Source organism: Tauraco erythrolophus, chromosome 3 (assembly GCF_009769465.1).
Source record: "Tauraco erythrolophus isolate bTauEry1 chromosome 3, bTauEry1.pri, whole genome shotgun sequence".
Taxonomy (NCBI): Eukaryota; Metazoa; Chordata; class Aves; order Musophagiformes; family Musophagidae; genus Tauraco; species Tauraco erythrolophus.
The window spans coordinates 90820197-90846176 of record NC_141467.1 but is presented as its reverse complement, the minus strand read 5'-3'; the positions used below and the strand labels follow the sequence as shown (position 1 = coordinate 90846176).

The window sequence follows — 25980 nt, the reverse complement described above, 5'->3', positions numbered from 1 at the left end:
CAGATTTCAGTCCTCAGCAGTGGTGTTCTGTTGACTGTTACTGGTGGGACACACTCACTTGTGAAAGATAATAGCTATTAAAAAAAAAATCAGTTATTGATATTTGAAAAACGCAAATTGATCAATTTCTGTAGAGTTTCTCTTCTATAGGGCTGACTTGAAGTTACGTATTGTTCTCAACTTGATTCCTGTGTCACTGCTGAAGTCAGTGTCTTTGGCTGCATCATAAATTTTTTGAAAAAACAGTAATATCAAAGATTACTTGTAGTTTTAGCTGTAACAAGTCTTCTGAACAGTAGCACTGCTCGACTGATTTGAAAATAGCCAATTCTTAACTGCTTAAAATAAAAAATATCTCCAAAAGACCCTAGATTACAAAATCAAAGAAGAATGTCATGTGTCTTTTAAGGATAAACATCACTAAGTAGATGTTGTTATTGTGCTTTATCTGCTACAAACTATTTTCCTGTGTTGCTCTCACCATTAAGATGGGCATCCTGCTTCACTTTTCTGCCATGGTAGTCATTATCACAGCTTGAAAATGCTCTTTCCTGTTAAATTTACAGCAGCTGTATTTTCATTGTGTTGTGTTTTTTTTCTCTTATGTAATGTGCCTAATATTTATGGATTTAAATACATTTGTCAGTCTTGTACCAAATTTCCCTTTGTTTGTAGGTGACTCACTTTTGCTTACCACAACTTCTCCCATTGCTCAAACATACCACGTCATACCTTCATGAGGTGTTTGAATTTTATGAGGAGATTCTCACCTGCCGCTATCCATACTCCTGTTTCAAGACTGTTTTTATAGATGAAGCTTATGTTGAAGTAGCTGCTTATGCATCCATGAGTATTTTCAGGTTAGTATTTGAGAAAATTACACTTTCTAAATCCACAGACTTAGAAGCTCTAGATTCAAGACTATTGAGAAATACGTGAAGCTCTTATTATTTTTATAGCCTGAGTTTTGGGCTCTCTAGTTTGAAAAGGCTGGCTTTTGTTGACATTACAGGCTTTTAACACCATTTCCAGTTTTATCTGTTATAAAGATGTTGGATATGTATCTTCTTTAAGAAAAAATTGGCAGTGGATTTCTTTCTGAATTAGAAACACCATGCATGAAATATTTAAGATTGAATTAAGTGCAGAAATTCGATTATGGGTTTTTTTTTCCTTCAACTGGAGTAGGGTACCAAGAATCCAAAAGAGTTTCACAAGTTAAAACAAACTACTTTGGCTCTACACAGAGAGTCATATATATATGAAAATAGCAGGACATCTGCCTAGATTAAGGGTATTAAATAAAAGATGTTACTATCTCATTGGAAAACAATGAAGGAGTTATTTTATTTGTTTTGGCTTTTAAAGCAAGTTCTCTATTTTGTTTCTTTGGAACTTATACTGTGTTATTTTCTTTTTATGGGGTCCAGCACAAATCTGTTACACAGCGCAATGATTATAGATGAAACTCCACTGACAAGGAGGTGCTTAGCACAGGCCCTGGCCCAGCAGTTCTTTGGATGTTTTATATCCAGAATGTCCTGGTAAGTATTTTGCCATTGTACTCTCTAGAAAATGGAGAAGATCTAGGAAACTCAAATTTTAATTTGCGTGCTACATTTTATCAAAAAAGTAAAACAGTAACTGTAGAAGGGAGAGGAGGGAAGAATAATAAAACCATATCAATAAATGAAAATCCATGGGATTTATTTGTTTGAGAGGGGGATGCGAGATATAAAGGTTCCAATAAAGATCGAACAAGTCTTCTCTCAGCAATTGTTGCTACTGAATGTTGTAGTGTGCTTCACCTGGAAGTTTAGAGGGGATACTGTTTCGTATCATCAGTAAATTTCTGTCATGTATTTTGGATGAAGAAGTGTAACTTGCATAGGAAGTACTTGTGGAGCACAGAACTAATAAATTACTGAGTAAGTTCGGGGAGGGGAATGCAGAAATTAATGTTAAATGAGCAAATTCTTTGGGATGGTAAGCTACCTATAACTCCATCCCTCAAAAAATCTCCTCTAACTGGCTCTTGCAGTTCTCATCAGTGTTTATTTTAAAGCCTTTTGCATACACTTCATAGATCAGGGACAAGTAGCCCATTGCTTTTTTCATGGCAAAAGTGTATGTCCCAGAGTATCCTTGGCTTAAAAAAAAGAAACCAAAATGTCTTTAAATTGATGTTAGATATAAGAAAGAAATTTTTCTCTCTGAGAGTGGTGAGGCACTGGAACAGGTTGCCCAGAGAAGTTGTGGCTGCCCCATCCCTGGAAGTGTTCAAGGCCAGGTTGGATGAGGCTTTGGGCAACCTGGTGTAGTGGAGGGTTTCCCTGCCCATGGCAGAGGGGTTGGAACTAGATGATCTTTAAGGTCCCTTCCAACCCTAACCACTCTATGATTCTATAATTTCTCTTGCTCTCTTCCTTATTTCTAGTCTACGTCCTTTGTGAGAGCATTTTTTTCCTCCCTTGTAAGGACTCCCTTTGTGTCTTCATTTTATCCACTTTGTCATACTCTGTATGTCATTCTTATGTTTAGAATTGTCTTTCATGATCATTTTGTAGTTTTTGTCCATATTTTTCTCTCTTAGAACATAACTCTCAAAGGAGGTGTTTAGATGGGTGTCTACCAAATTGAGATCGATATTTTGTCTACTTGCTGTCCAAATCTTTTGCCTTGCATTGAGATGTTTATCAAGAAATTAAGATCATATAGATTCGCAGTTGTTTTAAGTTTAGTGTCCATTTCCCCTGTTTTATTGTTACTGTTTCAGCTAAAATAGTTTGGTTTTATATTTTAATCTGGGCTTCTGTGGTAAAAGTTCAGTTTTCACTGGCTTTTCAGTTTCATCGGTCCCGTCCAGGTGCCAAGTTACATAAATTGGTTCACAGCTCATCAGACTCCTATTGACTTAGAGAAGTTATATAACCTGCTGAAATTTGTGGCTATTTTGAGCTCGTCAAAAATACCACTCCTTACAAAACACCTTCTGAAGTGCTATAATTCATCCTTCTTTCTCATTATAGGTCAGATGAATGGGTACTAAAGGGAATCTCTGGTTATATTTATGGCCTTTGGATGAAAAAAACCTTTGGCGTTAATGAGTATCGCCACTGGATTAAACAGGTAACAACATAATAATGGTATTTTCTCTACCTTTCAGAGATTTTCCATCAAAGAAGATGCAATATAAAACCAGAATATAATATAGTTTAGTAGTGACAGAACTTAAAGCTAAAATATTTTTCCTCTTGCTGCAAGGAAAAATATCAAAACATATTAACTGAAATAGGTTTCTGTGACTGCCTTATGAATAATAATTTTCATTATCTCTCTGTTCAATCAGTTTTCCTCTTTTCGTTTGGGCTTTTGCACAAAACCAGAAAGAGTCAAAAAAGATTGTACTTTTTTAAACACTTAAAATGGAGTATAGGATTCATAAAGCGATATATTTAATGAATATGTTGTACCGTGATGGCCATCCATATAGCTCTGAAGGGCCCCAGCATTAGCTTGGATCAATAGTGGATCAAGTATCTTTTAGTATCATTGAAGTACTAAATGAAATAATGAAACAGTAACAAAATTCCTGTTGAAGGGATTTTGTTTCTTTGAAAAGAAATTTCTGTCTATACGTTTCCAAATGTAGTTCTCTGAGACAGGTACTTTTCAGTGATAGCAGCAGTGACTCTTCACTGGTAACATTCATTCATATATCTTCTTCCTCTCCCTTTCATCATATTTTCTTACTCTTCCTTTTCGAAAAAATAGTTTCCTAACCCCGTGGGCTGCATTGTCATCCCTTACTCACATGGGGACTCGATACCATATCCTTATCTGCCCAATGTACATTCAGCTCATCAGTCTTGTGCTGTCTGTACTGAAGGTGTGGGTGCTATGGAGAACAGCACTACTAGATGAAGGTCCATCTGAGAGTTGACTGCTGCGTACAGCAGAAATTGCCTACAGATATATTAGTTGCTCATGATGTTCCCTATGATTTAAGTGAGTGCTTCCACACAGAACTAAGAGGTGCTGCTGTCACAGCCTCCAGTTCTGCCCTTACTGCTTTGAATGTATTATCAATACATGAAAGTGTGTAAGTTGATATGAATCAATAAATACCAATACATACCAGCACTTTAAAATTCCTTTGCTAACACGGAGTAGCAGACAGACATCGATTCACTCTCCCTATGCTCAAGCTGACCCAATTTGATGTGAAAGCCGTGTTGACTGTTGGGTGATAGTGAATCCATGCAAACATCCTGCCTTAAAGTGTGCTTGTTAACATGGGCACAGCACCACACAAGTTCAAATTCATGTTCCGGTTCAGAGCCAGTTTGTCTCGCCTGGGCATGGGTCAAGGTGGACTTCCATATGCTGCGGTCTGCTCTGTAGATATACCCAGTATTACTCTGCACTGAAAGGAAATGGTGATCACCTTTATTTCTTTTGGACAGAGACAACTTACTTATTGAACAGTAATATCTTTTAGATATATTGTAGTTAAATATTGTTGTAGTTGCCTCAATATCCGGACCCAGAACAGGTATTAACTGCTAACTTCTACTGTTTTATTATTGCTTGCCATGCTGAGGAACATCCCTGATTTTAAAATGCTCTTTGTGTTTGTAAACAAGTTGAATGAGGAGGTATGGCTTGGACAATGGTATTAAAAGCTTTCCTGTCTTCTTTAAATAATTTTTCTACTTTCCAAAATTATGCTCGCTTACGTATGTTGTACTTTTTAGGAGTTAGATCAAATAGTGGCATATGAACTGAAGACTGGTGGAGTTTTACTGCATCCAATATTCGGAGGAGGAAAAGAGAAAGACAAGTATGTTTATTTAAGCCACAAGTCATTACAGGGTATGTTTTTATGGGGCCATTAATATATGCCTTGGGTGTGTTGTGTAACACAAGGCCAAAGGCTGAAGGACTTCAGCTGCCCAAAGCATGTATTACTGGTCTCATAAAGTACATCTTGAATACATTGTATCACTGTTATTTTATTTTTCTTTCACTTTAAACCTTGAAGGGAATTAAAAGTAATGAATGTTTTTAATGCTGTTCTGGAACTACTTTTTAGTAAGAGAATGAGAGAGAATACGGAGCCAGAACTTTGACCTGAGCTATTTCTGGAGTGGTTAGTGATCTTTAGGCTTTTTACAGTATCATCAGTTTTCTCTTTCTGTGCTCTTTTTCTTTCCACTCTCTGTTATCACCTTGCAATCTTTTACTGAGATTTCCTATCGACTAAAGAAAAAGTATTAGATCAGTCATCTTTGAAGTGCCATTGGTAACTGCGGACTGGCTGGGTTTGTATTTTCCCAATAACTGTAGTTTCAGTGTTGCTAGCTTAGGAATTTTCCCCTAACCTCTTTTGAGATACTCCTGTATTAGCCACTGACCAGTGTTTACCACTGGAGGTAGAAAGTAGTAGTAGAAAACAGATCAGTAAGTTGATGCAGCTTTAAATTACAACCTTTTGCTGGGTTTTTCTTTTCTTGGATAAGTTAATCTAGTTATGATACAGCCTCACAACGGGCTGCTCTTTGCAAACTCATGAGCAGCATGTGCAGATGGAGTGGGAAAGTGTGAATTTCTTCAGCTTTTACTGCAGCAGAAGCCCTGTATTGTGAAAATACAACCCAAATTGTCTGCAGCAGTGGTTCTCTTGCGTTTGAGTGTGTGCAAATCCAGGTTTTGTTCATTTAAAACTAAAACTCTGGATTTAGAACAGAATCAAGTATACAAAGAACCCATTTCAAGTTTGAATACTGATCCTTTTTTGAGAGATGAAAAAAGAAGGCGGCGTTTTCTGAAATCGGGAGTAGGACACACTGTCTAGTTTCCCAACCAGGTGAATCCTCAAAAACTACCATGTTTTCTGGATGTTGACAGGCACAGGTGCAGCTTGTGTATGTGTATGCCTGCCAAGCCATTACTCAGTTGTGCTTGTTTGCTCATGGATTTTGATTTAGTTCACTGTCTTGTAGTGAAGCAGACCAAGTACCTAGATGCTTTTGTTACATATACCTCTGATAAACAAGTTACAGCTAGCAGCAGTCATTTTAGGCATCCTGTTGGTGATGGTGTCTTTTTTTTAAGGAAAGTTTGGGTCTGAATTAGGTCTTGTCTGTCTTTTCATTTGGCAGCATTACAATTTGGCAACATACTCCCCTGTACAGAGAAACTAAATTCAGAGTAATAGGATCAGATGAAATTAGAGAAAAAAGGCACATTTTAAAAAAAGGAAATGGACTAAAAGAAAAGTCTCTTTGTAATTGTTAATTTTATTAGTTTTATTGTATATACTCTAGATTTGAACACAAATAATTGAAAAAATCCTGTTCTAATGCTCTTAAATGTATCCTTCTTCTACCTGACCTGACATTGTTAGACACTCTGTTTCCACCTATTTCACTACTTCCATTGTAATATGGCTTGTTAATAATGATCTTAATGTCACTTAAATATAAATTACAACTTGCTGTTTCTTATAGGTTGCAAAGTTCCCTTGTATGTAGATTAAATATATGTTCCTGACTTTGGGAAATGATTCATATTTAGGGAGGTATTTTCATAATGATGTCTAGAACATTTCTCTCCAATATATTTTTTGCTTTTTTGTGGTTGTTATGATACAGTTTACTGCCAAGCATATTTGCATTACAGCAGTCTCAATTAATAATACTATGAAGGAAAAATTACGTTAGTTAATAATCTCATTTTTCAACTAAATTAGAAGTAGAATATGGAAATAAATCACTGGGAAGAAAATAAGGCAGGCACATGAATTAATTTCTGTGCAAAGCACAGGTCTCGCAGATTCTTCCTGTCACTAGGCAGTGAAACACAAACAGAACTCTCCAGAGCATTTATTTTAAAGAAAAAATCCTAGAGCCTGAGAAAATGAAAGGAAGGAAACTGCAGGTTATCTGCTGCAGGAATGAAAGTTTCAAAATAAAGCTTTGTGTTCATTACATTTTCATTTTGTATTCTCCCCTCTCAGATTTTGGTTCTCTTCAGTCCTTGATTGTCATGGTACCACCCTGTTGTAAAAATTAAAAACCTCAAGAAATGTATGTAGATATATTTCAGATGGAAGCAGCATATCGACAGGTTTACATTGAACTACTGGAGTGCATTTGAGAGTGTGTGAATTATAAATTTCCATGGAAGAACTAGTTCAGTTTTCGCTTTGACAAAGGTTCTCAGTCCATACTGCTAATTTTAATTCTCATTTGGTGCCAATTCAGTTATGGTTTTAGAAGTATAATGATTGAAGAAAAATTTAATCACAAGAAATGTATTCGTATTGAATGAACTACAAAACATAACCATCAAATACAAACCTGTCCCAGTTTTGATTTGCAGTTAAATAATGTAACCAGTACCAAAATCAGTCAAAACTTAGTAAATTTAATAAGGCCAAGAATGTGGGTCCTGGCTTGGTTGTAATTTTCAAGAAAAGAATTTTACCAAAGTCAATCAACTGTATAATTTGATGCTGGATAAATAGTTTTATACTGAGACCAAATTATTATATAATGTCTGAGCCACAACCTCAGTTTCCTCCTTGCATTTCAATTCTTTCATGGTTGCTAACCTTTTTCTACCTCAGAATAGAGGAGTACCCAAAATAACAGGACAATTTTCATAAGGAGAATTTTATCAGTTGCTTATCAACTAGCAACAGCAAGTAGTAAACCTAAGTACCTTCTTATTCATACACTCAGTATACCTAAGAAGGGTAATACTTGCTTAAATATAGAAATAGTGTTCTTTTTGTATCTTCTTAAGATGTTTAAACAGACATTCATGAAGAAAGTCAAGGGAGTCTTCCAGTAAATAAAAGGATGGAAAAAATATTAAGGTGGTGCAGCTACCTTAGTTCTTGCCATCTTCTGAAATCTTAAGAGCTGAAGATAAGGAGCTAAGTGCTAGTCCTGTCCTGGTAGAACGCTTCTTGCTGGCTTATGACTTTCAACTGCATGGAAAGACTGGTCAAAGTTAAAATGGTTTGTTTAATAGGTCTTTGAAGGTTCTGGAAGACCATTCTTTTCCTGAGGCAGCTGGCATGGAAGATCAGACTTATAGGGCTAATCTTTGGTTGTTACAATTTGTGAATTATTTCATTGTGTCTTGCAGTGTCTCCTTCTAAAATCTTTGGACAAATCAGATGCCTGGTCTATGTGGAAACAGTTTAGTTATGTTATCTGTAAGCAAAAATCACAGGGGAAGAATCCAATTTTGAGCCCAGAAATTTTAAGTAGCTGACGGTTTTTTATGTCACAGTGGCCAATTTGCGTTTCACCACCAAGTAGCATAAAACAAATCTGAATTGCCACTTCTTAAGAAGTTGGCCTGACATGGTGTGGGTCCAGTTTCTTAGGATGTTTGTTATTCATTCATTGAAAACTCAAATGTCCTGTGAAAAGAACTAGAAGAAAAACCATAGCACAACAAAGCACAGTTGCCGCAGACTTGGTACATCAATAAAATAAAGTCAAACTTCAGATTATCTCCACTTCTTGAATAATTGAAAGGGGGCAAAAAGGTCCTATTTTTCTCGAGAATTATAGTATTACAGCTACTTTTCTACTTTGAAACTAGATTATAGGTCAGAATGTTTGTATTCTGAAATGTAAAGCTTGGTGGAGAAAATTAATTTTAAAGCTCATTAAAATTAAGTCTTTTGGTATTTTTATTGCTGTACGGGCACTAAGGCTATTCAAAAATCAGTTCTGTTTTTAAAAGTTTCAGGGTTTTACCATTTGTTTGTCTTCTGATATGGAATGAAATTAAACCCTTTAAAATATTTTGCTTATAGGCATGGAGGGTATGTGTGTGTTGGAGCACCACAGATAGTTCAAGTTATGGAAACAGTGTGGCAGCTGTAACATGATGATCTGCTTAGTCTTCCTTGGCATGTTATCTGATTTAGAAGACATCAGTTTGCCCAAGTATTGAAAGCATAAAGTTGCTAACTAAAATAAGTTGCTAAAATCCAAGCAATTCCTTTGGCTTGTCACATGGAATTCTGCTGTGAATTTTAAAACTCTTACTTTTTTGTAGTTGCAACAATTATTATTTAAATATAAAATAAATAGTCACTATAGATACTTATAGTCACTATATATATTTAAATAGAAAATAGTCACTATGTCCAGTCACTTCTAAATGAGGGTGGAGCAGGCGAATTCATGAGTAATTTCCAGACTCAAGTCACAGATTCCTTGTTCTGGTTGCTACTGCTACCACTGTCTTTGCAATAATACACAACATGTGTTACCTGCCATTATTGTCTGAACAATACTTACTGTATGCCAGGTACATACACCCGTGTCACTTTTCTGTACAAGCATGTGGTTGCTTTAATTATGTCATGATTTATAACTTTAAAGCAGTAGAAGAGACCCTAAATAATTGTTGGTGCAGCTGTAATCTTGGTTGCTAGGATATATTTTAAGTCTCATTCCATAAAATGCAAAATAGAGATTTTTTTATTATTATTTTTCAGCCCTGCATCACATTTACATTTTTCTATCAAACACCCTCATACACTGTCCTGGGAATATTACACTATGTTCCAGTGTAAAGCACATCTTGTTATGAGACTAATTGAGAACAGGATTAGCATGGAGTTCATGTTACAGGTAAGTATTTAAATGATTATATGGAATATAGACAACTTTTTGTCTTTAGTTGCATTTCTAGTCATTAAATGGAGTTTAAGGAAGAATAAAACAGGTCATCTTAGGATTCCATTTGTATTTTCAGTTTCAGCAGGATTGGACAAACAAAAAATATAGGTAATTTGTGTGGGGATATGGTTAGCTATTAAACATAACTTGTAATACTTTTTAGATATTTTGTGTTCTCTTTAATGTTAAGGTATTTCATCACTTTGGGTTGTTGTGATTAGTTTTTACCACTGAGGACCTGTTTTTCTGACCCTAACTGTAATGTAATCGAATTATAAATAATAAAAGTAATGAGAATCCAGCTTCTGCTCTCTCCGCTGTATAACATTTTCAGTGCTAGAGGGAGCATAGGTCTTTATATTAGAAGAAGCAGTTGAATAAAAGATTAAAATTTATTCTGAAATGCCAACTTCTGCAGAGTTGTAGGTTTTCTTCTTTACTAAATATCTTTTGTGATATACCTTAAAAAAGATAGGGTGCTATAAACAAACACCTTATTAGAAACTGAGAGATACCTTTTCCTATCAACTTTAGGTTTCAGGAGGGTGTTTTGATTGGCTGATTTGTTTGTTTTGTTTTTTGAAGTATGTGCTTGTCCTAGAGCTATTATAAGCACTTGTCAGATTGAAAATACAGCAGAAATACCTTTTTTAAAGCTTCTTTTACATAAATCCTAATTATTCTTTGCAATTTTTATAAAGGAATAGCAAAGCAGAGAAGCTGGCGACTGCTTTATTTCTAAAAAGCAGATATAGTCATTGATCTCTTTTACTGTAGATAATTTTTGAAAGCTGATGGTCATTTAATGGATTTTGGTTATGTAGATGTAGTTTTGAGGAATTTGGTTCTTTGAAAAAGCCCAGGTGGAAAGAAACGATTAAAACCACACCCCTTTACCTTCTGCCTTATAATTTGGTAAACAAAGGCCATGCCTGCTTGCAGTGACTAACCTCACAAATGACATGGGTTTGAAGTATAGTGATGCTTAGAACTAGAAAACGGATGCCAAAAAGTGTTCCTATATTCCACTTTGAATTCAGCTCTGTTAAAAAGCTGCACGATAAATTGTACCTGTAGCAGTGATGAGTAAAGACGACACTTTCAGGTTTTATTACTATTCAACGTTTCTCATGTTAAGAAGTTGGGGTTTCAGAGCTTTACTCAGTATCATGGATGATTTGCCTTAAGTAAAAATGTATTTTTGTCTGCAAATCACAATTTCCGATATGGACAAGCAAATAATTTTCTGACATGTCTTTATTTTGAAAGCCTTTATTTTGAGGCCAGTTGTCAGAGAATGAGTTTATTGGCCTTTTGTTGCAGTTCAGCTGCAGCTAAACAGGAAAGATTTTTTTTATATATTGAAGTATTTAGTGAAAGTAATAACTTTTTATCATTTTAGGTTTTCAACAAGTTGTTGAGTCTGGCCAGCACTGCTTCATCTCAGAAGTTCCAGTCGCACATGTGGAGTCAGATGTTGGTTTCCACATCTGGGTTTTTGAAATCTATCTCAAATGTCTCTGGCAAAGACATCCAACCTTTAATAAAGCAGTGGGTGTATCCTTTTTATTCTTGGTCTGGATTGTTAATATGGAGAATGAATTGGGGTTTTAATTGACTTTATTAAAGAAATGGGAAGAAAAGTATGAAATATCTTTGTTTAAAACAGTTAAGTACATTATTCTTTAAATTAGAAATAGATGTGAGCCACAGGTTCATACTCCTTTCATAGTTATTTAGAGTATGCTAGCTTTTTTGGGTGTTCTTTACTAGAAGGGATTTCATTATTTTAAGTTTTACTTTGAAAGAGGCACAAGAACTCTGCTGGAATTTAAGGCCAAATTATACTAAAGGGATTCCAGAGGACACTGCCCATAGAAATATGCTGAAGTCTGACATGGAAAATGCTATAGTCTGGTGCGTTTTAAGATGTGATTTCCAGTAAATCACCATGAAATGAGTTACCTAAAGCCCAGATTGATAGTTTAAAATACACTGACATTTAATAGCTTAGTAGCTATAAACCTCAGTGATATTAGTCAAGAAATAGGATTTCTTATTTTGGATTGATGTGAGGGTAAATTTGAATTTGCTCCGTTTAACAGGTTTAATTGGTAGCTTTAATTAGTCTAACTAAAAAACACTGTATAATTAATATTTATAGAGTAATGTGAGAAGTTAGAATTTATCTGCATCAAAAGTATTCATAAAGTATAAATACACATTATTTGAATTTCCACACTTCGTTTTGCCAAGCCCTTATGGAAAACAGGGCTTCTACATGTGCATATATTCACACTACAGCTATACCTAAATGTCAGTATTACCGTTTGAGCTGGTTGAATCTCAACTGTGTCTGTTCTCTAAGCAAAGAAGAATTGTAATTCTCAGATCTGGGGATTTTTCAGCTTCTCTGGACTTTGGCTCCAAGGCTGATCCTGTTAACTGTAACTTGTGTTTAATCCAATGGTTGCAACCTTCCCACCATACTTCAAACACTGTTGTACCTGTGACATCAGATTTTCCACCTTGTAAGACCCCAGTGGGTCTTTGTGTTGTTTGGGAGTGTATCTTACTGCTGTTAACTAGCACTGTCTGATGTTATTCATGAGTGCTGTGTTGCTGCTGAGTTTAAACCTTGGGCTGAAGATACCACTAAAAATGCCTTAAGCTGATGACGATGTCACAGACCTTTATGAAGGCAGGTACCGTGAACAGAAGCAGTCTGAGCCAAATGACCATATTTTGGGAGAAAAGTTAATAATAGTGTGTGATAAGAAGCCTCTTTGAATCTGGAAGCTCCTCCCCTAAATGTCAAGACATGAAAGAACAAGTTTTCCTTCCCTGCTTCTGTCTTATATTGTCAGAGGCTTGTTGGGAGGATGCACTAGACTAAAATACTTCGTTCTGGTGTTTTAGTTTTACTACAGATAGTTTTTAGTTTTACTATAAATAAAGTGCAGTAATGGCTGTCATAAAAGAATGATGAAGTTATTCACAGAAACAGTTGACTTGAAGAAATCATTGCCTGGGATAAAAATGCAGAGCGAGATCATTACTTTGTCAGTCATATTGTATACTCCCATGTATATGTGAACTCATATATATATTTTTATATATATATATACACACACACACACACACACGCAAACACACGTGAATGCTCACAGTGACCCGTTTTGAAAAACTGCACTAAAATAATTAATTGTAGCATGAGTAGAAAACAGAAGCTACTGTCTACATTTTCCCCTGAGTTTTATTTAACTGAAATATGTAGTAAAACAATTCATATTGAAATTACTAAACTCTTGCTTAATTACTTTCCTTGAGAGCATGCCAAGTACATTGGATGTGGTAGGGTCCAGTATAGCTTTTCATAATGACTGTTTTCTTACTAGATAATTTTCATTGTACTTCAGTTTTTCTTGATAAGATACATGATTGTACATTAAAGAGCTCTTTAAAGAAAAAAAAAAACTTTAAAAGTTTGTGAATGAACATGAGTGTTTTTGTTTCATGATTTTCTTGAGATGGGAAATTCTAGGAATATGGAAGCATAAAGCAAGTGTAAAGAATGAAAACATTGAGAATTATGTTTGTAACTACTGCATTGTGCCCTAGAATTCCTATACTTCTTATTAGGGATCAGAGTGGAGTGGTAAAGTTTTATGGTAGCTTTGCATTTAATAGAAAACGAAATGTGTTGGAATTGGAAATAAAACAAGACTACACATCTCCTGGGACTCAGAAATATGTGGTAAGGTTGATTTTCTGTATTTTACCTACACGTACAAGTATGATGTATACATTAATAAGAATCATGTTAATAACAAAATCTTGTGAACTTGAAGGGTCCTCTTAAAGTGACAGTGCAAGAACTTGATGGATCATTCAACCATACATTGCAAATTGAAGAAAACAGTCTTAAACATGACATACCTTGCCATTCTAAAAGCAGAAGGTAAGAACTAAAACACAAACTACAAGTAATTTTAGTATGGATATACGAAAACATATAGTGCCTTTGATGATAAATATATGTTTTTTAAATTTTATGTTTATATTTTCTTAATCTTGCTGAATAAGATTTAACTGTGATATAAGAGGAGAAAATAGAATTTACTGCTGTTTATGAACAGCAAGAAGCCTTACGTTTTATATGCAGGCTTAATTATAAGTAAAGGTCTTAAATTTTATAAAGGTTTTATAAAGAGCTTATTTATATACAACAAGTTGAATGAAGACTCTAATAAATCACATTATTCAAAATGTCTTTGAATGGGAAAGGCAGATTAGAGGGAAGACAAATGTAGGCCAGAGAAGAACCTCAAGTGAAGGTATATCATTGAGCACTGGCATAGTTTTCTGTTAAGAGTGCCAGGGCTGTTCACTGAACCTAATGAGCAATAAAAGTAACATCCCAAATAGATTCTCTCAGTTTCCTAATGCATCTCAATAACTCATTTGATCCCTGCTTCCCAAATTTTTATGCTTATGTGTAATTTTAAAAATGGTGGAAGTCAAATTTAAACCAATGTAAAGTATTGGTGATTATTATTTGAACAAAACTGATGCACAGCTTAACTTTGTGAATATTTTTTGCTAGAGAAAGCATTATTTTTTGGTGTGGTGAAATACGCAGAGACTGCTTTTGCAAGCTTAAGCTCCATTTATAAACAAAGCTTTACTAGCTTGGTAATTAATACCTATTTTTTTCTATTTTCTCTTTTTTAATAGAAATAAGAAGAAAAAGATTCCACTGATGAATGGAGAAGAGGTGGACATGGACCTTTCTGCTATGGAGTAAGTTAGCTTGTTGGAGTCTGTCAGTGTGAGACTGAGCCATGTTTCCCTTGTGTAAAACATGCTATTTTAAAAGATTTGAGAGTAATCTTGTGCTTTAGTATATGACTGGCAAATTTCAAGACTATGCCGCATTTCTTTGCCTTCTTTGAGACTTTTCTTCTGTAGCTGGGAAAATGCTGGTGAAGTGTAAAACGTATGGGTTAACTACTATAATTAGTTTAAAAAAAAAAATCTAAGGCAGGATAGAATAAATTACTTGATTCTTTCTTACACATTTCTAATGATAGCTTTCAGCTTTATAGGTAAAAAGTGAACAAGAATTTGCTTGAAACAAAGTAAGAGCAATTTTTGCTTGGACATCGATGAAGACCGTTAAAGTAGCACTAAGATAGTTCCTGATATCTGTGGTTAATTACCAAAGAATCCTTTTAAATTGAAAATAAGCGATTAAATACTTCATACTGAAATTTGTACTGGCATTAGTTTCATTTGGAACTGTTTAGCTCTTTGGAAACAAATTCTTGGTCAGTGTAAATACCGTCTTTACCCTCCTTGAGTCGAAGCCAGTGGTGTTCTTGGAAATACTGAAGGAGTTGGTCCCTTGTTTGCTGGCTAAGTGAAGTAAATAATCTCTCAAAACTAATGATGTCAGTTTGAAGGGTAAGTTGCTTGTCCCCTTAAAAGTGTTGGAGATTCTCGTAAATTTAACCTCATCTGAGCTGTGATGAGAAATAATTTTATAGGGAATATTTTCATAGAGCAAGTTATTGTTATCATTTCTATATGATGGTTGACAAATGAATACATAGTTTTTTATTTATATTTAAGAGCAATTAGCATAAATATTTGTGAGTAGTTCTGATCAGTTATGTCCAGGTAGCTATTGCATTACACTGAACTGAGACCTTAATGATTTTCTTAGAACTACCTTTGAACTGGTATGTGATTTTATGCAAGTCACTTACGCTTTGTTTGTCTGCTGACCTTTTAATCTGTGATGCTGTCACTCTCTTGTCCAGTTTGAACTCCTCTGCTCCAGGCATATATGATAATGTTCGTTTCTTTCTATTCTTCTAAATCCTGTGTATGTGCTCTTCTTTTCACTATCCTTTCTTCTCTAGCAGCTATCTTGACAGTAATTCTAGATACTCTAAAAATGTGTATAGAAATACACATCATATTTATAATGATTCTCTTTCCATCATTCCAAACTCTTTCCTAATTCCATATCTGTATTTTGATGTTATCAATTTTATGTGGAAAACGGAATAAGAGAATTTATTACATAGTTTGTGCGTGTTGCTCCCATAAATGACTTCTGCAGTCATGGTGCTGTGTGAATACTAACGTATAAAACACTTCTTTGAGTGGAATACAACAATTTTATCTGTAGGACTAAAACTTTAATCCTGTCTTTTGCTACTTTGACTTTTATTGTCATTTGTCTTCGCAGTTCTGTGCATTTGCATGGTTAGCCTTGTCAGCTTTCAACATCATAACGTTTGTGTGTGTGTTTGTAAAGCACTTTCCAGTCTATTGATAAAAAATAATATATAAAAAACTGGGTCTTTACCACCAGATTTTATTTGTCAGATTTTTTTTTTGTAATCTTAAACTGTAGAAGGTGATGAAGTGCTGCTCACCTACGAAAATTATGGTATCTGAGGAAGCAGAATTAAATATATTGAAATTATACAGTAGTTTACCATGAACTCAGATCTATAGGTTAAAAATACTAAAACACTGTATTCACTTTGACATATTAGAGGTTTGGACAGATTGCCCTGGGAGGCTATAGAATTGCCGTCCTAGAAGCAGGAGATTGGATCCGGTGACTTTCAAATGTCCCCTCTAACTTAGATTCTTTTGCGATTCTTTGACTCTAAATACTTCAAAAATAATTCATAACAAGTTAGAACATCTTTTGAATTTCTATAGTCTTGAAATGTTGTAAGCTATTAATGTTTTTCGTATCTGTCTTAGTGCTGATTCCCCTTTGCTCTGGATAAGAATAGACCCTGATATGTCAGTACTGAGGAAGGTGGAGTTCGAACAATCTGATTTCATGTGGCAGTATCAGCTCCGATACGAGAGAGATGTGGTTGCGCAAGAAGAAGCCATTCTGGCGCTGGAGAAGTTCCCTACTCCAGCCTCACGGCTTGCCCTGACTGATATACTAGAACAGGAACAATGTTTCTACCGAGTGAGAATGCTGGCCTGCTTCTGCCTTGCAAAGGTGAGGTTGTGCACATGGAAGTAAGGGAAGAAATCCGCTAGACATTGTAAATGTTTGAAAACGGGTCAAAACTCATCACAGTTCTTAAACTGGCTTGATATCTAGCCTCTTAAAAGTGTTTGCCAAGTATTTTTAACATGACTGATTTGAAAGGAAAGCTGTATTATTTTAGTCTGTAAATGGAGACTGCAGAAGGCTTTCATAATTGTTGAAATTGAGATGTCAGACATGAAAACCACAAGGGATTTTTCCAGATTTCATTAAGTGGCAGAAATAAAAGACTTTTGTTTAATTTTTTTCAGAGCCAAAATGTATTTTTTTATTTTACTAGGAAGTTCTTTGGCCTGTCTGAGAACTCTGAAGTGCTGAAATTCATCTATCTGTCTAATATGAATTCAGATTGCTGCTCTATATTGTTTCAGATTGAATAGGGGCACAAAAGAAACATCATGTTAGTCTGCAACTAAATACTAAAAAGCCAAGTAATTGCCTTGAAAAGGGAAGATCTTTTTTGTTTAGACACAAAATTAACCTTCATTAAGAATGAAGATTAGAGAACCCTATAAAACAACTGGGTGGGAACACAGAGAACAAGAATTTCTGAAAAAGCATGTTCTTGACATATTTTTGTGGACATAAAGACATACTTACTGACAGTTAGTATGGTTCAGATTATTGACATACAGCCTGCTTTCTGCTGTGTGCAGTTGAGAATAATTCAGTACCTGTATAGAAATAAATCTTTTGGCTATATTTTGAAAATCAAAATCCAATAAATGTTTGTGGCAAAGTATTTTAGTAATGTGAACCACTGATGTAATACTGCCAGTGCATGTGCTAGTATTGGTACTGCCAGTGCCGTTGGTACTGCCATGCACGTTTCATAATGAATTCACTTGGAATATTTAAAAGTGTGTATTCCACAGGTAGATATTAAAAGAGCAGTTGTTACACTGTTTAAATGCAATCATTTTTTCTGTCTTTACTTTGAATTCTCAGGCAATTGGGCTGCAGATAATCATACCGAGTTTAGCTCAGTTATAATTGTATGAAAAATATTGAGTGTACAGATAAGGTTGTTGACTTAAAGAAAAAAGATGATAAAGCTAAGCAAGAAGTATGGCTGTTACACTGAATCAAGGTGAAGGAGCATGGCAGGACAGACTTGTAGATATGTTTATGTAAGGTACCTACGAGGAAAGTGTAATGTATTCTATTACCAGTTCCAGCATCAGGGCATTAGTAAGAATCACTTCCTGTTGTCATTAACTGAATTTAATTTTCTCAGCTTGAAAATCTTCAGGATTTATATTCTTTATTGAAAAAAGGCTACATCCCTCATGTTTGTTAAGGGGAGAATTCTTATTTGTTGATTTACAACTTCTAGCTGGATTGCAGTTACTATTGTAAAACATTCTTGGTGTACTCATGTTGATAAGAGAAATGATAGATGACAATGCAATTATAAAACTGAATTTACTACACTTTCTAAAGGTATTATATACTTCATTGTAAAACAGCACTTCAGTCTCTCTGGCATAGAGTACCCAGGTAATATTAAATCGTCATTGATAAAAAAGCTAATAGATTTGTGTGTGTGTGTACGCTCACTTTACTTAGCAGTTCATGACAAATAACTCTACAGAGAAAGGAGAAAACAATGCCACAATATTGATTCCTGGGAGCATGCAGGCTGATTTTCCTGTTCAGGTCTATTGCAGTGTTGATGATGTGCTGTAAGGTTTAAGAAAGCAGCAACAATAGCACAAACTACCCGCCACAAACATTGAGGAGTTTCATAGCTACGCATGACAGTTACATCTCAGGCAGTTTTTTTGTGCTATACTGAATTGAAGGATGCAGAAATCGAGCCTACCTGTTGTCTTTTTCGGTATAAAGAATGCAAGACAGCCTATTTGCATTATGGTTTAGGGAATGTGCAAATACATTTGATTCAGAATGTATAGCATATCAGTGGAATAAATAGAAAACTTGCATTCTGGCAGTATTTAAAGGTAAGTTCAAATGAATCAGAACACATTATAAGACAAAAGAATACTGAAAAGGTGGTGATTTAATTACTGTTTATTGAATTTAAAAACGCTGTTGTTCATCTATAGATTTTGCAAAATGAAATGCTTAAAATAGTAGAAGTTAAAAATATTTTAAAATTTTCACCCCAGTTTTAATGGAATAGTGAATATCATGTAAATATAGCAACCTTCGATGATATTTTTGGGGTTGGGTTTTATTTTACACTGCTACATAAATTTTACATTTGCAGTTTTAAGTTCAGCACCATGGTTTCTAAGCTGTCTTTGGGATTAAGCATCCTCTTCAAGAAGAGTCATTATATCCCTTAGAGAAAGTTATACCTATATCTTTAGTTCAAAGACTTCAGTTATTGCAAAGGGAACATCTGGTCTGACCACAGTATTTTCTCTCTTGACTTTCCTTTGAAGCCTGACTTAGTGGAAAAATGGTTTTCAGTAATAAAGCACCATCTTATGTAAGAGCAATGGTGAAATGGGTTGCTACCCCTCTTCAGATAGCCTCTTGCTTTTCTTTCTCTTGTTGCGTATTTAATACCCTTTGAAACAAGCTGAATGATTTAGAAGGAAATAGACCGTTTTCTTCTGTGTGAAAACAGATTTTTCCTTAGTTTGTGGTGGGTCTGTAACAATGGAAACTTCTGCTGCATTGTAGGGTGCATTGGCCCCGTTTGTGCATGCACACGCACACACACACACACGCACACATCTGTCATCAAGCTTAATCCATCATCAGGCATAGGTGTTCTTGTTGCTTCATCCAGCAAATGGATGAAACTCAGGATGCTGGGAAGGCACAAAAGCACTTCTGTCTTTGTGGCCTTATACCAAAACGGACTGTAGCAATAAATTTGTCTCAGTGCACAGTCTCTTTGTGAATTACAGTTAAAGGCAGAGGTAGCTGACTTGCCTTTCTCTCTAGGGGTGGTCTTTTAGTCTTAGGATGGCTGAGGCCTACTTAAAGTCTAGGCTGAGGTTACTGGCAGGGTAAATTTGGGAAGTTGGTATTACAGAAGCCTCTTCCATCACTGGCGTCTGTAAAGTCAGAAAACTTGGCTTAGTAAACACAGAATTTTCATCTAAAATAAAAAAGAAAATAATTAAGAACAGAAGTTTATCATGGAAAGATAATTAGTTGCAGACATCTTCCAAGTGAAACAATTTTCATAAAATTTACCTTTAATGTAGAGAAAATATTTTGGGGATGGCAGTAAAAACTTAGCTAATATGAGATAATTCATTGATGGCAGTAGGTATCTATTTGAAGGATAGTGTGTTCTTGGCAATTATCCTTTTTGATTATGGAAAATGTGTATTTTTCTACAGCCAAATTAAACTTGCAGTGGTGATGTTAATACGATTTCCCTTCCTCCCTAATTATACAGATTGCAAATTCCATGGTAAGTACATGGACAGGACCACCAGCCATGAAATCACTCTTTACCCGAATGTTTTGTTGTAAGACTTGTCCAAACATTGTGAAGACCAACAACTTCATGAACTTTCAAAGCTACTTTCTGCAAAAGGTAATTTTTTTTTTTCACTGAACATTTTAGAAGAAATGTCAAAATAAAAAAATGCTCCTATGGTTGATAACTACGGGAACATGGATAGCACGGTCTTGCTTTATCCTTTCATAAAAATCCAGAATAACTAGTTCTTTCTTATATGGCATCTATTTCTTCCATCTTAGTCAAAAATCAGTTAACAAAATTTTAGCAATTTTTTCTGAGCAACTGAAGTTAAATTAACATTTCCTTCAGAAGAACAAAATACATATAATAATTATTTGTAAATATTTGTGAGCTCATTCTTAAACAGAATTTATTGTACAGTAACAAAGCTGGTAATTTTATCTTTTAGGTGAATTCAGCAGCTGTCTTTATGCATTAATAGCAATGATATCACACTGCAAATAAAATCTCATAAATCTTAAATTGGTGAGCTTTTTAGTTGAAGGCACTGCGTGATCCTTCTTGCCCTCTCCTTTCTATTAATTGTCAGCATCATGTATTGCTGCAGCTTATTTTGATGTTAATGCCGGGTTTTTTTTACCGAGACCTACAGTGGGTAACAAAATGAATTACAGTGGTTTTCTCTCAAGATTCACCTCATAATTATTGGATGATTGAGTTCTTATGTTGCAGATTTCATATTCCTGATTATGGAGAAAACTCAATTTTTGTTTTCTTACTCTGTCCAAAACTGCTTCATCTTTCTCCCCACATCTCTCTTTTTGAATTTCTTTGGTATTTTTCTGCTCTTTTTGTCATTGTTCATTCTTTCCCACTAAATCTTACGATTTTCTCCCTTTTAATCCCATGTCCTTAGTTTATAGATCTAAAGTGAGATTCCTAAATTTATGTGAGTGGAGCCTAGAGAGATGCTTAGCTCATTCTAAAATAAATACCTAATCGAGGTGATGCCTGTCTGGCTAATAATTCTTTAGGCTTCACTGACTATTGGATCTATATCTCTCAACGATAATGGAAGCTTTCATGTTCACATGGAAACATCCAAATTCAATGTCTGTCTCAGAATTAGATCCATCATAATTTATGTGTTTCATTATTTGGTGGACGAGAAGCTCAATATGAGCCGGCAATGTGCTCTTGCGGCCCAGAAGGCCAACCGCATCCTGGGCTGCATCAAGAGGAGCGTGGCCAGCAGGTCAAGGGAGGTGATTCTCCCCCTCTACTCTGCCCTCGTGAGACCTCACTTGGAGTATTGCGTCCAGTTCTGGAGTCCCCAACATAAGAAGGACATGGACCAGTTGGAGAGGGTCCAGAGGAGGGCCACGAAGATGATAAGAGGGCTGGACTACCTTTCCTATGAGGACAGGCTGAAGGAGTTGGGGCTGTTCAGCCTGGAGAAGAGGAGGCTCCGGGGTGACCTTATAGCGGTCTTCCAGTACCTCAAGGGGGCCTACAAGAAAGATGGGGAGAGGCTGTTCAGGAGGGCCAGTTGTGATAGGACAAGGGGTAATGGTTTTAAAATAGAGGGAGGTAGATTCAGGTTGGATATTAGGAAAAAATTTTTTACTATGAGAGTTGTAGAACACTGGAACAGGTTACCCAGAGAGGTGGTGGATGCTCCATCCCTGGAGACGTTCAAGGCCCGGTTGGATGAGGCCCTGAGCAACCTGATCTAGTTGGAGATATCCCTGTTCCTTGCAGGGGGGTTGGACTAGATGACCTTTGAAGGTCCCTTCCAGCCCTAACGATTCTATGATTCTATGATTCTATGATTTTTGTTACCTTTTTGATAGTGCCTTGACTTGAGTGTCTTTTCTTGGATACACATTTTTTTTCATATATCTGCACTATAATTAATTCTTGCTCAATAATCTCATAGTTCATTTGATCTGAAATTCATGCAGCATGTGATGTGGCTTTCAAAAAGCATTTAAATACAACTTTTGAGAGATTTGCTATTGTAAAATTAATTGTTCGTTTTCAGGACATAGCTCTTCTTAGGGTGTAACTATCATTTCACTAATGTGAGAATGATGTTATTACTAATTCTTTCATACAGACTATGCCTGTTGCCATGGCCCTTCTGAGAGATGTTCACAATCTCTGTCCTAAGGAGGTTTTAATGTTTATTTTGGATTTGATCAAGTATAATGATAACAGGAAGAATAAGGTAAAGAATGTGTTTATTTTAATCTCTCACTTTTTTGTTGAAAAAAGTCTTACTTAATATACTGCATGATGTTTTATGCCATTAATGTAAACATCTCAGTAGGAGAGTTGATAAGAAGATGAAATGCTAAACTAAACAGTAAATGTTACAGAATGTACTGTAGCTGACATTTCTATGGCAGAATTTCTTGGGTGTTTCAAAGCTCTTTGTGCTTGTTGACTTACTAAGGACCTGCCTGTCTTAATTTGCAGACATACTTTTCTTACTTTACTCTTTTTCATTCAAAAGACCCATATGTTTTTGAGAAATTGTGCATGAGGTGAACGTGTCACATGCGATTTTAAGCACTGACTTGTTGGGTTTTTATTCACCTTGAGAAGAGTATTCGAAAGATCAAGGAAAGGAAATAATCTTTTTTTTTTAATGATATACAGGACTCTGGGTTTCTGGGTTCTGAATGTCAGCACTAGCTCACAGAACTGGATTGTCTTCGTCTGGTTAAATAACAGTTGAAACCCAGAATAATATTGTTCTATCACTAAATTGAAGCGTCTGAGTTGGGGGAGGTGGGGGGAGGTGTCATCTACAGTTCCTTCCCATACAGACCACCTCTGAAGGGTGATTAGATGACCTTTAAGATCCTGAGGTGATACAGAATTCCATCTCCCTAGCTACAGAGGAAGTCTACCATTGCTGGGAGCCTAGCATAACCTTCCCAATTAAGTACCCAAAGTTAAGTGGAACAAATCTGAAGCCTCTTCAGCCTCACTTTTTTGTGTGTAGAAGCACATACTGTAACGAGACACTTGTTGCAAGATTAATGAAGTAAGAGGATGATAGAGGGTGGAGAGATAGAGCGCTAGGAGTGTGAGTGCAAGCAGCAGTAGTTACAAATGTGGTGAGCTGTGCTAGTATCTACCCACTGCCAAAGGGGAAATCCCGCCTCACATTTCCACGTCCCTTCCACACATGCATTTGACATCTTCTACGGGATCTGACAGGTACTGGGTTTGTTTAAATTAAATTAACTAGTATTCAAATCTGGTGCTTTTTTTCTGCTTATTAAATTTTATTTTTAAACTTTTTGCTGCTTACTAAATTAATACGACCCACAAACGCAACAGCCAGCACTATGAAAAGTGTGAAAATGTGAATCCAGGTAAAAGGAGTGAATGAAGAAGCAGAATTTTCCTCCCGAAACAGCAATGAGCCCATTAGTTCACCTCAGAAGCTTGTGAAGTTGCTATTCAGATAAAGTGTCTGATTTTCTGAGTTGCTAAGCACCCATTAACCTTGGTAATCTTAGTAGTGAATATAGAAACAGACAGGTAGTTTTAGATGTTCGTGTTTAGAAATAATAGCTTTTCTTTTCTATATCTGGAAAATTTTCAATGCCTGATTTTTCCATTTTTATACAACAATGTATTACTATTAATATTCTTATCTTACCATTAATACGCTCTTACTACAGAGTGAAGATTAATGATTGATAATATGTCTGCTTGCTCAATCACTCTCAAATCCATTTTCAGAACAAATTTGTTCCAGTTTTTCTTTCTCATGCAGTTTCTCACGTGTTTTTTTTTAAGATCTTGTTCTGTAACAATACTTCGACATTTCTTAGCTTTTAAAGAATATATATTGTTGTATTTGCTTGTGTTCAAATGCTGTTTTTATCTAGTTTTCAGATAACTACTATCGTGCTGAGCTGATTGATGCCCTAGCCAACTCTGTAACTCCTGCAGTCAGTGTGAACAATGAAGTTCGAACATTGGATAACTTAAATCCTGATGTTCGACTTATTCTTGAGGAAATTACCCGTTTCCTAAATATGGAGAAGCTTCTTCCCAGTTACAGGCATACCATTACAGTCAGGTGTGGTTTAATAATTGTTGTACACATGAAGAGAGCAGACACGTTAACACGACTTGGTTTTGGCTTTATGTACCTTTCTGTAGTTAGTATTTGAGATTTTAGCTTGTGTGTCTTAACCTTAAATGTAAAATTCCTTCCAATTTCCAGAAGCTGATAGCGCAAGTTTGTCTTGATTTGCTTTATTTTTCAACATTAATTTCTATCTATATAGACTTTAATAGGCAGAAGTTGGTCATGCTTGTGCCTCTTTAAGGAAAGCATTTATGAAAGTTTTGCAAAAGGTAAACTTGTAACAATATCCATAGAGGACACAAGGTAATGTGAACTGAGTTTTCTCTGTTAGTATAGTTCTACTGAAACCAAATAATGGATTTGACATGGTGGGGAATTTTGTTTGTGTTTCTGCCTAATTCAGAGTTAATGAGAGCTATGTGTTAATGCTGTGAAGGTAATTGTAACATGTTAGTTTGGATAACATAATTGAGAAAAATTGCAGTGCTTGATTTTAAAGAAAGTAATTTTATTGTGCTTGGCTGACATTCCACAAACCTAACGTAAATTTCCTCTTTCTACCAGCTGTTTAAAAGCTATTCGAGTGCTTCAGAAGAATGGTCACGTCCCAAGCGATCCTGCTCTCTTCAAGTCATATGCAGAATATGGGCATTTCATAGATATCCGAATAGCAGCTTTGGAGGCTGTCGTTGATTACACAAAAGGTACCTTTTTCCAGTATTTTGACACTTTGTAACACTTGTGATATAGTAGGAAAAGGTAGTACTTACCTTGTTAATATTAGGTTGAAATAGTGTCCACCAGAAGAGCCTGTGTGATGACAAATGTATTGATAAGAAGCTGAGATTTCTATTAGCGCTTTGTCCTAGAGAATGCAAGTTTTGTGAAGATGTGGTGAGCGTTGTTTCTCAGTGACTTGCAAATCGAATCAGATACCTGAGTTTTGAAATAATGAGTAGGCAGCACAATGAGTAGTGGTAATAGTGGTAAGCGGTTTTGGTAATTTTAACACTTTGTTTTCAGTGATTTTGATTCAGTTCAGTTCAGCCAGAATTGCTAGTCAAAGCTCTTGGGTTTGCTTTACCTTCTCGCTAATGTCTTTATTTTGCTTTTTCAATGCATCTTATAGCTTTAAATTTTGGAAACTTAGATTATTTTAATGATTAATTGTTGATTCTGCCTTGCTGTTCCTTATATATAGCTTGTGTCTGTGAGATGTTTCCATTCTTTTAATATTGTCTTTGTCTTAGTTGAGTGTTGCAGGTCTTTGAAAAAAATACTGGGTAGCTGTCCTGGTTTTGACTGGGACAGAGTTAGTTCAACAGTTAGCTACAACATTAGCTTTCCTAAATGCCATTTGAAGTTGAAATTCAATCCCAACAGATTTCCTAGAGGCAGTTAGAAATTATAACATTAATAATTTGCATTTTTCTGAAATTAATTTAGTGCTATGTTGCCCTGTTCATTTATTTGAGTTGGTCTTTCTCTGTTCAGCAGATTTGCAACAGTTTTTGTGTTGAAGGGTTATTCCTATCAAGGCGGCCAAATTGTTCAGTTCTTCCTCTGCGAGCAGAATGGTGATTCTAGACTTCTAATTATTTTGCCTCAAATGTCAGATTCTCATTGTCAGGGTAGTGGA

At 35.6% G+C, this 25980-nt stretch overlaps 1 protein-coding gene across 2 annotated transcripts in view; it reads left to right on the top strand.

The window, feature by feature from the left end:
• TAF2 (TATA-box binding protein associated factor 2) overlaps positions 1 to 25980 on the top strand; it is a 64634-nt gene that overhangs the window by 13589 nt on the left and 25065 nt on the right. For both annotated transcript variants that reach the window (XM_086608797.1, XM_086608799.1), the window contains 14 exons: positions 676 to 860; positions 1431 to 1544; positions 3030 to 3129; positions 4758 to 4843; positions 9533 to 9668; positions 11119 to 11273; positions 13359 to 13473; positions 13568 to 13677; positions 14454 to 14519; positions 16506 to 16758; positions 20195 to 20335; positions 22344 to 22454; positions 24136 to 24329; positions 24906 to 25045. In XM_086608797.1, coding sequence (XP_086464923.1) covers positions 676 to 860; positions 1431 to 1544; positions 3030 to 3129; positions 4758 to 4843; positions 9533 to 9668; positions 11119 to 11273; positions 13359 to 13473; positions 13568 to 13677; positions 14454 to 14519; positions 16506 to 16758; positions 20195 to 20335; positions 22344 to 22454; positions 24136 to 24329; positions 24906 to 25045 — 1906 coding nt within the window. The remainder of the gene's footprint in view (positions 1 to 675; positions 861 to 1430; positions 1545 to 3029; positions 3130 to 4757; positions 4844 to 9532; positions 9669 to 11118; positions 11274 to 13358; positions 13474 to 13567; positions 13678 to 14453; positions 14520 to 16505; positions 16759 to 20194; positions 20336 to 22343; positions 22455 to 24135; positions 24330 to 24905; positions 25046 to 25980) is intronic.